This window comes from Manduca sexta, unplaced genomic scaffold, assembly GCF_014839805.1.
Source record: "Manduca sexta isolate Smith_Timp_Sample1 unplaced genomic scaffold, JHU_Msex_v1.0 HiC_scaffold_28, whole genome shotgun sequence".
NCBI lineage: Eukaryota > Metazoa > Arthropoda > Insecta > Lepidoptera > Sphingidae > Manduca > Manduca sexta.
In genome coordinates, this window is record NW_023593800.1 from 761,957 (window position 1) to 775,152 (window position 13,196).

A 13,196-nucleotide genomic window follows, 5' to 3' on the forward strand; every position below is an offset into this window, starting at 1 on the left:
TGATTTTGTGTGTGTTTCATGTAACTATTTTCTTTCCTATTTACCGAAAAGTCATTCAAGATCTTCAGCACATTACGTTAAAGAGGAAGAGAAAGATATCAGACAATCTACACAACATAAAATATAAATAGTTTTTCCGTATAACTTTCTAATGATGGAGGAATAATGTTTATAACCCGCATGGCATTCACTTGCATCCATTTCCAATGTTATTTTTATCTGCAATTGTGAAATTTTCACCTTGAGCTCTTTTGGTAAAGACCAATAATATATTAAAAAATATTTGTGGCGTAGATTGTGATGAACCGAATACGAGGGGCTCTGGGTTCGATCTCTGCAATATACTAACCTTATTCATAAACATTATTTATCTAAGGACGGAGCATTAATGTGATAACAAGTTTGTTTCTCAGCTCTGTTTATCTGACAGCTTGCTATTTGTTCAGCTTTGTTTATCTGACAGCCAACTAGATTAAAATTGTATTTCAATATTAACCAATCACAACCGCCCTATGTCTACGCACTGCGAAGGCTGCCATGCCGTCAGCACTGAGAAACAGACTTGTTATCACAGCAAGGCTCCGTCCTTAGATAAATAACGTTCATGAATAAGGGGGTACATTTTTAGTCAGTAATGTTATGATCAGTCAATATTTAATTCATGTTGTGGAAGTAAAATATTTCGCGTTAAATTTAACAAACGATCGACCTGCTTTTAATATACATTTATAAATACCGGCATTTTTCCGTACTAATAAAGCATGCATCTTGAAGAGCTCAGTACACAGAACCATGCTACATAATTAAGCAAACACGCAAGTAAAAAATCCAAATAGAATTTAATTATAGGAATATTTCGGATGGTTCTTCCTAACTTTTTGTTCTATTGTTTGTTGAAGGTCAGGTCGCGTGAGGTAACTCCTTTCATTGTTAGTTTTATGAACGTGGAAATAACGATTTGTGCAATTAGATTAGGTTTTATTACCTACAGATTACAGATTTAAGAGTCTTCTGCTAGAGATATAAGCAGGGTCTTTTTATAAGGTAAGGTGAATAAAGGAAGTTTTTTTTGATAAGACGAGCATGCCACTCGCCCGACAGTAAGCGATACGACCGCCCATAAACAGTACCAACACCATACAGAAATTGCGTTACAAAATATTGCGTAGCACTCAACGGCGCTAGTCAATGCGACATAAGATGTTAGGCCTCATAATTCCCAATAATTACGCTGGCTATAATTTACTTAAAATCGGAACATAACAGTACATCAGTGGAGAAGGGTGTCTTCTTCCGAAAAGGAACCCAACATAACACATAGGACGGCACCGAACCTTCGAATGTCAGATATCTAAAATTCTCAGTAAAGGCCAGGTCAAAAGTACCTGGAACCGGCGGAAATGCATGAAGAAATTAATGAAGGTGGAGGAAGCGCGAGAAGTATGCCAGAATCGTGCAATGTGGCAATCCATAGTCCCTGCCTACCCCTATGGGATAGAGACGTGATACTATGTATGTATGTATAACACATAGGTACTACTAATATGATTTTACATAAGTTACAAAAGGGAAGCCGTCAAGAATCAAGATATATTGGCCCTTCGCCACTGCAATACATCGACACTGTTGCAAAAATTGAAAATAATAAGAATGCTTGGTTGCTGTGGATAGTTGCAAACAGCACTGGACTGCGGATAGGAAGGGTTTAAGTTCGAATCCTAGGATTCCCATTCGGATTTTCTCACTATACACGAGATTATCCAAAATGAACAATAAGGCCCGTGCCCAGCAGTAGGAATCATATAAATAGGGCAGGTATTATCAACAGACATTTCTCTCATCAAATTACAAAGCGTGAACACCGTTTAGAAACGTGGGTGCAGCCGTTCCACCTCTGCTTTCCCCCCGGGAATACAAGCGTGACGGTGCCGGTAGATTTATTAGCAAAGTACTTTACAACAGGTTGCTGTTAGAAAAGGCAGGTTAGAAAATACGCTGGTTAATTTAAAATTTTAAAATATTCACATATAACGCATCCGATGCTTTATAGTAAGCACAGTGAATTGTTATTTGATTATAACATGTTTTAAGCTGTGAAATATTATTTCATAGTTTAAGAGAATTTATTTATTTAGCACTTCATAGACAAAAGTGTACGGGCGGACTTAATGCCATAGGCATTCTCTACCAGTCAATTCTGATAATAACACAGAGAAGTATGTTTACAACTGCCTTTATTCTGCTAATATGGAGTGCGCAACTTACTTCCAGAATAACTCAAGATAGAGTCCCGAGCATATTATGTTAGAAAACACTGGTGGTAGGTCTCTCATATGTGAGAGTCCACCTGGGTTGGTACCATCGCTATGTCTATTTCTGCAGCCATGCAACAGTGTTTAGTCACTGTTGTGTTCCGGTAAAGGACATTGTAGCCAGTGTAACTACTGGAATCAGACTTAACATCTCATGTCTCAGGATGGCGAGCGCAGTGGAATATCAAACTATATTTTGTAATTAAAAGTGTTAGATGGTGATTTAACTGTTTATGGACGGTTGTATCGCTTACCATCAGGCGAACGGCAAGCTCGTGACGTCATTCAAAGCAACAAAAAAAAAATTGCCCGGTCTAAAATAGCGACCTAGGCTTTTTTAAAACCACATTGTTTATAAGAATAGAACCCAATACTGACCGGTGTCGGAGGTGAGCGAGAGCATAGTGAGCATGTCTTTGTCGTCATCCGGCGGCGGACACTTCTCCTCGTCAGCGCCCACCACCACGATGCTGGAGCCGGACCGCATGCGGGGCCTGGAACGTTATGCAATCTAGTTAGACAAAAATTTACTAATCAAGCATAACATTAGTATATAGAAATAAAGTGCAGACGTGACAAATAACAATAAAAAAAAACTATTTTTCGGATTTTTTATTAATGCTCTAAATTTCATGACACTGTGAGCTCATTCAGCGGAGATCGGACGTCAACAGCTAAAAAAAACTGTATTTTTATAAAATGTAGGTAGATATCGTAACTTTGACTTTTTGACGACCAATGTTCACCGTGATCTTAAAGGTTGTAAGTCTCCGAAACGTGAGGAGAAAATTATAATATAAAAACCGCGAAAAATCCTAAAAATAATTTTATTTCAATATCTAACATAAGAAACCATTTTGACAAATAACAAATTATTTTTTGTTAATTTCTTGATGGTAAATCCACGTGGGTTGCCATAACGAGCTTCGTACCTAATCAAAGATTATTATGTCACGCGTCTTACGACGATTCAATAGATTAACTATTTAAAATATATATAAAATAAAATTACACCAGTATAAAACAAATTATTCCAAGCGACAAATAACCCCAAAATTACAAACGAATATTATACAATAATTTTCAATTTTTTTTAACCCTGTAAACAGATATAATTCGTCAGCGGATATGAAACACATCGTCAACAATTTTAATGTGGGACATATAAGGTAATATAATTCTGTGCGTGAAGGAAACGCATCCGTTTTTATATGAATGGAGGACGGACAGACGGACAGTGGCAGGTCGGGGGCAACGATGCGTGTAGTAACGTCTCGGGAGAATAAAGGCTGTCGCACATTGCGATGTTTATAATAATAATAATATCAGCCCTGTATTAAATATTGTCCCACTGTTGGGCACGGGCCTCCTCTACTACTGAGAAGAATTAGGCCTTGCGATGGTTGCTTAATGGTAATGCTACACTTGACATATTTGTCAATATATTTATTACCAATGGCCATTTTTATTAGTTGTTTAATCGAATTAATGTTTTTCTCTCCTTTAATTATACTGGGTTATTTGAAAATAACTTTACAGCAAGCGTTTTTCTTTATACGTGTTCTACGTTCTGTCTACAATAATAGGGGACCGGACAGGTATTACCAAAAAACCTGAAATTCAGTTTAAAGTAAAGTTTGTAATATTAAAAATATTATCTCATATTTGTTTTTGTAAAAGAGATGTGATTTGTATTTTTAAATCAATAAATAAAATACAATAATTATAATATTTTTAGTCTATTCTTTACGGCAAATGAATCACCAATCACGGCGCATGACGTCACACGTGGGTAAAATGTAAACAAACAGACGTCATCTGGATGTCATACCGCGCAGAACTGCTCTAATAATTAATATTAATTTATACGGGACGTTGTTACTATCTTCCAGCTTAACGTTTACAGATTGTTTAACCGTTAATCATAATGGACCGCAAAAAATATCTTTGGTGCGATGTACCTGAATGTAATAATACTTCTATATCTTTACCAAACAAATTATTTATTGATGTACCACGAAAAGCAGATATACGAATAAAGTGGTTGCAGTTAGCAAGACGAACCCGACGGAATATCTGCAGACTCACCGATTTAGTTCTGTGAGGATCACTTTGATGTAAGTAAATAAAAAATAGTGTTTCGGTTTTAAAATAAATCGATGAATATTTCAATTAATTAAATCATTTGTACACCCAGGAGGAGGTTATGGTTATGAGATGTATTTATTTATGTTTTAGCTGCCACATGATATGGAATAGAATATTAATTTATATAGAATTCTGATTGTTACACAGTAACCTGAAGATTACCTGAGATTAACACGGTCTATGCAGTGTTGCTAGATCATAATTTCTCTTTTACCCTAGGATTATTTGGAATTTAAAATTTTACCCTTAAACCAATCATAAATAATTCGGTACTTTTTTTTTCTATATCCTTATCTATGCAGACGCCACTTCTTTCTTCACTTCCACTTCAATAATTATTAATTTAATTATCTCAATTTATTAGGAACAACTAGCTGTACACGAAAATTGTATTGAATAAAAAATTATAATTGTTTCATGGCCACAATTTTTGTAGGAAACATCTTTTCTAAGCTCAATATTTATTACAATACCGTGAAAAAATAGCTTTAATACCTTAACTCGTAGAATTACCCCAAAAATTACCAAAAAAAAAAATACCCTGCTGATTCAGTTTTACCCTAAATCTAGGGTAAATAACCCTAATCTGGCATTATTGAATCACTGTTCAAATGACAAGACTTGTCAAGTTGCTTTATCCACGTATGACGTCACACGAGACGAAAATGACATAATGTAGCGTTTGCGCGGGAATTATAGCTATTTAACATTTAGGCATGGTTTTATGTACTTTTTTTAAGCTATATTTGTGCGAAATACTATTTTTTCTTGGCTATTTATATCCACAATGATCAATTTAAACACCTTCTGAAAATTTGTCCGGTCCCCTATTATGCCTAACGAGCATATTTTCTCTCCAATGCTATGCGTTGCTAAATCCAATGTGCATATACCTTTAAATATTTATTCACCTGTCTAGTAACAGTTTTATAACCAAGACGGCACTTGTAAAGAAAGTAAAACGTAATTTTACGATCACTGACATAGAGTCCATTATTGCGTAATTTTTATTTGCAATATAGCTTCCGTTTCAAACGTAAGAAAATTGACAATGAACTGCCCAAAGTACAATGACCTTAATAAAAAATGTATAAACTAATACCATATAAGTAAAACAATTCAACACAGGATATGAAACATTAAGTACTACGCCGAAATGATCAAAAATAATTCTAACTAATCGTCCATAACTAACAAACAAAAAATATATTTGTTTTGACCATTTCAAAACGCAGTTTTATCGTTCCATATTTGATTTGAGTTTTATTTTTACGGCTGAATGGCTTAGGTCATTGTTACTCGTTCGACCGGACAAATGTACTAAACAAAACCTATTTTTCAACTCAAAAACTGCTATAAATACGAGTATTGTCTAGTGTTCTGGTAGATAAATTTAAATAATATCAAAATTTATATTCATCTACGGTATTGCTCTTGACTCTGAAAGGTATAACCTTTCTTCCTTAAAGCGTTAAACCTTTTTTTCTTATTGGTTTGAATGACGAGACGAGCTTGCCGTTCGCTTGATGGTAAGCGATACGACCGCCCATAAACAGTAGAAACACCATCCAACACCGTGAATTATAAAAGTATTGTTTGGTATTCCACTGCGCTCGCGCTCCTGAGATATGAGTCCTTAAGTTTCATTACGTCCAATAATTACACTGGCTACAATGTCCTTCAAAGCGGAACACAAAAGTGACGACACTCTACTGCTTGGCGGCAGAAATATTGAGGTGGGATATACTCAGGCGGACTCTCACATATGAGAGACCTACCGCCACTAGTTGAACCTAATCCATCCACAAAAGTTATAGTAAATGTTAATTACGAATAATATTGAGATATCTTGTAACCAGCCATTTGTAAAATTGTCTACGGTGCGCTACGTCCACTGCACTGACTCAATTCAAAACTACAGGGTAGAAAGACAGCAGTACATATAAATGTCAGATCGCCGTTTGAACACATTTTCTATAGAATTCTCAAACAGTTACACACTGCAACAGTTATAACTCCGTTCGCGGTAAGAATTACTGATAGCGGTATACCCAGTCTGTTATGAAAAACTGTCACTTATTACATACTTGCGTCAAATCGCGACTTTGCCCGCGTTACGTTCCATTTCTAGGGTACAATATAGTCTAGCCTAGCCTTAGATAACTATAATTTTATTAGTGAAAGATTTGACAAAAATGACTACAATTGGTCTTGAACTAAATAATTGTAAAATGAAGAAATAATATCACACAAATAGAATTTAACCTTAAGAAGGCGTGATCATTTCTCTACATAGGAAATAATAAAAAAATATCCCGGTAAACGTTTGTACCGGAAAACGGCGCCGGATCGCCGTGACCCATATCGGATTCCGGATTTCCTTACAACCCTATCTAACACTTTGTATGCAAATATCTGCCGTTATCAAAATCTTGTAAATACTTTTGGATGTAGGTTTTTCTTATAACTGATCTGGGTAATGCGAGAAAGGTGCGGTGAATAACTTGAATCGCCCATCATTAGTAACGTGTACCCTGAGCACAAATTAACGCCATATTTTATAGTTAAAGTAATTATTTCGACTAAGTAAATTGTTGTAGAAGCAGTTGTACAAGACTTTTCTAAAGTTATGACTGTATTCTTTGTGAGTTATCGCTTGTTTTAACTGTGAAGAAAAACCTGTGTACCTGAGAAATTCTCCATAATAATTTCGAAATAGAATATACTGAAGCCTAAACCTAGTAGAGGAAACCCGTACCCAGCAGTGGGACAGTATATAATACAAAGCTGACATTATTATACATTTGTGTATGGTTTCAATATGATAAGCGCCTCATAAGCGTATTTGGAAGTAAAGTACGGCAGCGTGAATATTGCGCGCGTGTAAAGTTAGAAAAGTAAAGCGCGTAACCATGGTAACGGCAAACATAAAATGCATGGCAGAACGAATTTGTTTTTTTGACGTATGATCACACTATCGAGAAATAAATGTTAACTTACTCACTATAAATACTCTATGATGCTGCATAAATGCCTGCTGAGGGTACTATGCAGGGTAAAACGCAATAAACGATGGGGCCCGTTGCTGACTCTACTAATATCACGTACAAGCAAGTTTTAAGTTTGAAAATAATCTATACATATTATATTCGAATTTAACTGGATCGCAGTGGACAGATGACTTCATAAAATTCGTAAGAGGTCGCTGGATGCGGACCGCTTACAATATGTTGATCTAGAAATCTTTAGGGGAGGATTTTCAGCAGTGGACATCCTGCGACTGATGATCTGCAACGTATTTACTACGTGTTTCGGTTGCATTTGAACTTTGACGTGTGCAAAGTCATTTAAAATAGCAAGCTTTATCTCTGAGAGCTGAAGACTACTTTTCCCATGGCCTCTTGCATAGCTTCCTTTATATGAAAGCTAGAAATCATACAATCCCGTCCCTCACGTACTTATGGGCCGAATCTCGGTCGCATGTAACTGATTAAGGTAATATATTCCACACACAGACCGACATTATCGCAATGATAATCGGAAAACCAATTTCCCTCCATTAATGATATGGAATGGATCAGTGCCAAGCAGAGTCACATAGAGCAATGCGACGTAATGCTATGTGTAAGATATTTTATCCTTTTTCTCATAGGTTTTGACTTAACGTTGCAGTTATGGAGGGTTTTGTGAACAAGCTGATGTAGGTTTGTAACCAGAGCTATGTTATTAACTAAGTTTATAACATAGAAGCTGGTTTATTTAGCGGTTGCCTAAGCCCCGTTTCATGGGTAGCAGAAGGTACAATCAGCAAAGTTGGCGGTCGACCACCCTAAGGGTCAAAATAACTTGGCAAATTTGTTTTACTACGTTTGGGAGGCGGGGTTTGGGATCGATTGCATAGATCGATATCAGTCGTAAGTCTGCTGGCTACCTGCAATGACGTTACGTAACACTACCGAACCGCTGCTGAGTGTATAATAGAAAACGAAATTAAAATTGATGCGCGCACGTCTATGCTATGACGATAATTCCTATACTTGTAAGATGCATATCGTCGGCGTAAGGAACGTAATAACAAAAGTTTTATAGTTTGGAGACAATCGCGATTTACAGTGTTTATATTGTTAAATTTTTTGGCATTATTTTTTAATAAATAAGAAACGACATTATGTTAATTATTTTATATCATATTATATGCCTGATTACCTTCTTTTTAACTTTTAACAAACCAAACTTTATGTTGTATTAAAAAATAATCATTTTAAAGCAATTTCCGCCATATTTGTCACAACTATATTTTGTTAGTAAATTATGATTAGCTACTTTTTAAGCCTTTTTTTAGTTTTCGGTCTCTTTAAACCCATAGTCTATAATTAATTTATTAAATAAATTCAATGGCTGCATAATATTATGATTGAATTTTGAATCGTAAAAATTTAAACTGTTCAGTTTATTCAATTCGTTCAATAATTCATATTATAATAATAAATCATAGTTAATAGATTTCATTATTTGAATTGTTATTTTATTTTATTTCAAAAACTTAGACAATAACATTTTATTCTAATCTCTGTATTTACAAATATTATGTATTAACATTAAAGTTAAAATAATTGACCTAAAATTATTAGCTTCTTGGAGATATTGTTTTTTATTTCCTCTTAATGATCTTTTTATCTTAAATATGAATAGTTTTTGAGTTAATAACGAAATACCTTTTTTTCATCCTAATTTGAACTATTTAACACCTTTTTGAAGTAGTTAATTGGACTATTTATCGATATGCAGCGATTATTATTTATTGAATTTGAGGCGAGTTTAAAGATTTTATGTGTAGGTGGTAATATGCTTTTATTAGAGTAATATTGAAAGGCCAACATTTTTATTGCTGCAGATGTTGTTTGAAAAGAATAAATATATCACATAAAAATGGTTTGTTAAAGAGCGCATTTTTATCAATGTTTGTATTGACACCGGTCTTACGTGGACGCATTTATCGTTAAACTGAGTCGATTGTTCAATTATTTAGCTTTCGCTGAGTTAAAACCCAAAGTCTATAATCAACTTACAGTTATTGATTTTTTACCGATTTAATAGCTGCATATTATGATTGAATTTTGAATTATATAAATTACTTAAACAGTTCAGTTTATTTAATTCGTTAAATCATTCACATAATCATAAATTATTGTTATTCGTTTCATTATTAGAAATTATTATATTTTTTCTCAATTGTTTTTATGCTTTTTTGAACATTTTATTTACTTTTAAAGGACATGTCCGTTTTTTGTATGGGCGCTGGTTTTATGGTTCGAATAAATTCCAACCAACCTCAAACTTATTGAATAATAATGTGCCAAAAATTAGTAACTTGGAGTCATTAAATAATAATTTTAGATCCTTCATTGATAAGAAAAATAAGAAAGAAAAGTCATGGCTGAGTAATTCATACAAATAATTTCACGATTCGTCAAAAGATATAACTACCTGTTTTTTTACATAAGTAAGTGTTATTATTATCATTTACGGATATAAAGGGAAAAATTTAAAAAAAAAAAATATGAAAAAAAAAATATTTGCAGTAAGTAATTATTTTCAGAGATAACTAAATAAGATTTTTGATTACTTAACTTTTTTCGGGATGCCTTCCAAATGTAATAACGTTTATATTTGCAGAGTTCATTTTAAGTGTAATATTTAAAGTAAATAATTTTTTTTAAATCTCACAATCAAATCTTTCAAATAAAATGATTTATTTCCATAGGCTCGTTTTGTGAACCAGTCGATGAGGCTCACGCACATATCGCTACGATATATAATTATCAAAAGTTAAAATCGAATATAGTAGTTAATATATTTGCAACACCAATAAATAATGAGATACACATGTAAAATGAAATTTCGTAGAAAGTCTATGTAAATAAAACACATTTTTTTTGTTACTTCAGTGATATGATTTAATTGTATTCATTACAAATTTGATACGCTCAGCAGGCAGGTTGAGTAGAGTGTGCGCTCTGGATCGGTTGGCGATGAAGCTCTCATCCGCATCCTAGTGTATACATCGAGGGACAGTGGTTCTCTGTAATACAATTAAATTATATATTAATTACTAAAATCTATTATTCTAATAATATTTTAACGTAATGACTACAGTGCCAAAATAATAAAATTTATATGGGAGCAGAACGCCAGTGCGGCCGACACAAAATACGTGGGTCAAGTACGAAATAATCCAAATTAAGTAAAAAAATCAGCTCTGTTTTCCATAATTGCACACATTTTATTGAGATAAAAATCCCAAATTTGCATTAAATCGGATTGTAATTCTACTTTAATTCAGTGCTACATATTATGTAGTTGTAAAAGAAACAATAATAACAGAAACCTCTGGGTTAAACTGGGTGGGACTTAAACGTCTATAAGCGGATCTTACAAACGCGCCGACATAGTTAATTACTCTAGTAAGAAATCATATTACCACTACTTAAAATCTTTAAACTCGTCTAAATTCAATAAACAATGGACGCCGCTTTCCGATAAAGGCGTCGACATGGAAACCGGGGTTAACAAAAACATAAAAATGTCGTCCTCTAACAAAGACCCTTTTTATGCGAAATCTTTACACTTTTAAACTGCACATGTGCAGCAATAAAAATGTTGGCTATGCAATATTACTGTAATAAAACAAATTATCGCCTATCCATAAATTATTTATACTCGTCTATATTTTTGGCATTAAATAAAAATTATTAATAAAGGAGATAGAATTTCGGGCGTCTTCTTCTTTAAATTGGAAATTTCCTCCTTATTTCTTATTTTTTAAGTTATCGAAGAACCTCTTTATCCTCTTAATAACAATTGTATTTTTAAGTGCCAATGAACACTAAAGATTATTTTTCTAGACGTCATGTTATCCAAATCGAATGAGCTATCACTCATATTTTTGGATCTTTATAATACATAAATTGACACCTTTTTGAGCTTATTGACTGGACTAAAAGGCTTACCGGCCTGTCTTAATATATTCCCAACATTAAATTAGAGTTTACTATTAAAAGTTGACGGTAAAAGTTACGCTTAATGCTACTGTTGTTTCCAATATCGAAAACTCTGAATTTTTAACTGAGATCAAGAAAAGATAGGTAACACCTATAAGTATAGTGAGTATACTCGTCGAAGTAGTTTATTTTTGCATTGAGTACTTTTAAGTTTTCCAATTATATTTCTTTTCAATATTTTGACATTTGATTATTCGTAAAGCAACTTAAATAACATACTACATAGATTACTACAAGTATGATCAATAGCACTATGTTAATTTTTGGCAAAAACACACAATGACTAATGATATTTGACCCCACGATAGATAGGATAACTTAAGGATAAATATAAAATATAATAAGTAGCATATTGAAGTCTGTTTTACACAATTAAAGGAATAAGTATTCATCAAAACTCAATAATATTATAATTATATTTAAAAGAGCTTAAAAAGGTGGTCTATGTTGGCTTTAAATATAATTAATTATGATGACCAATAATTAAAAAAGCCATAAACCGCGATTTTCTCAAAACTGCAAAATTTTAATTATTAGTTCTCTGCCCTGACGATATTTTTCCACGCATATTAACGTCCACTAGTTAAAATTAATATTAAAATATTATATAGTATAGTATGACTGATTTACTTACTGTAATATTTAATTCCCGGAATATATAATCCATGGTGCAGTAGTCACATGACGGGTCGGCGACTAAGTAATTAAGAGTCCAGTAAACGAACATAAGTCTACGTAGTGGCAAGATATCGGTGTCCGTAAACGAAAAAATAATTGTGAGCAAAATACTACTGGTACTCAATAGTTGCGTGCGCGTCGTCAATCAGTAAAATACAACTAAAGTAAACAATAATAGTTATCTGCTGTTCCTTTCGCACATCTCCAAAACTGTCGTAATTGGTGAAATATGAGACAGGGGCGTGTCTAAATATCTCGGGACATTAGACCGGTCAAGCAAAATGTGTTTGGAAGTGTACTAGCACCAACTTGTCCGATTGTACATTGTGTGAAAAATTATATGTGCAGAAAGCACATTTCAAAGTCATAAATTTTATTTTTAGTATGTATGATAATGCTATTTTATTTTTATTTTATCAATCATACCGTAGTTCTGTTGTACAAAGCGAGTAAAGAATATTGCTTGAAAGTATTTATTCAAGTTTTTGAAACTTCACAAGAAAGCAATAGAGTCGTTTCCACCCACTAAACACTATATTTAACTACAATTTTAAATATTAATAAATTTTGCAGTGATCACAACGAACAAGTTGTTTAAGTCAATACTAAATAATTGACGACATTTGATCGCATAAACCTCGCAACGCTCAGTGCGCCATACTTAATTCGTACATTTATTCCCTTCAGAATATTGTCAAACAAAGCGGATGATTATACTGAGCTATCCAGCCCTCTTTATTGCGACCTCCAGCAAGGAGGGACATAAACCACATGATGTTTGGCACTCGCATTATTCATGCACGAATACTAATTAATGATGATTTATAGCTCAAACTTATACTCATGGAAGTTCACGCCTTAATCATAAGTGAAGGCAGAGATGTATCTAGTACAACTCATTGAAAACCATCGCTGCAGTATTACAAAGGTGGTATTGCAGTAAATAGCTGAATAGAAGGCCATTATTGGTGCAATAATTGTTTAGGTTATGTAAGAT

At 33.6% G+C, this 13,196-nt stretch overlaps 1 protein-coding gene across 1 annotated transcript in view; it reads right to left on the bottom strand.

The window, feature by feature from the left end:
• LOC119188401 (MAGUK p55 subfamily member 5-like) overlaps nucleotides 1-13,196 on the bottom strand; it is a 103,266-nt gene that overhangs the window by 75,421 nt on the left and 14,649 nt on the right. Inside the window, exon 2 of the mRNA XM_037446256.1 lies at nucleotides 2,691-2,806. Within this exon, the coding sequence (XP_037302153.1) occupies nucleotides 2,691-2,806 (116 nt within the window). The remainder of the gene's footprint in view (nucleotides 1-2,690; nucleotides 2,807-13,196) is intronic.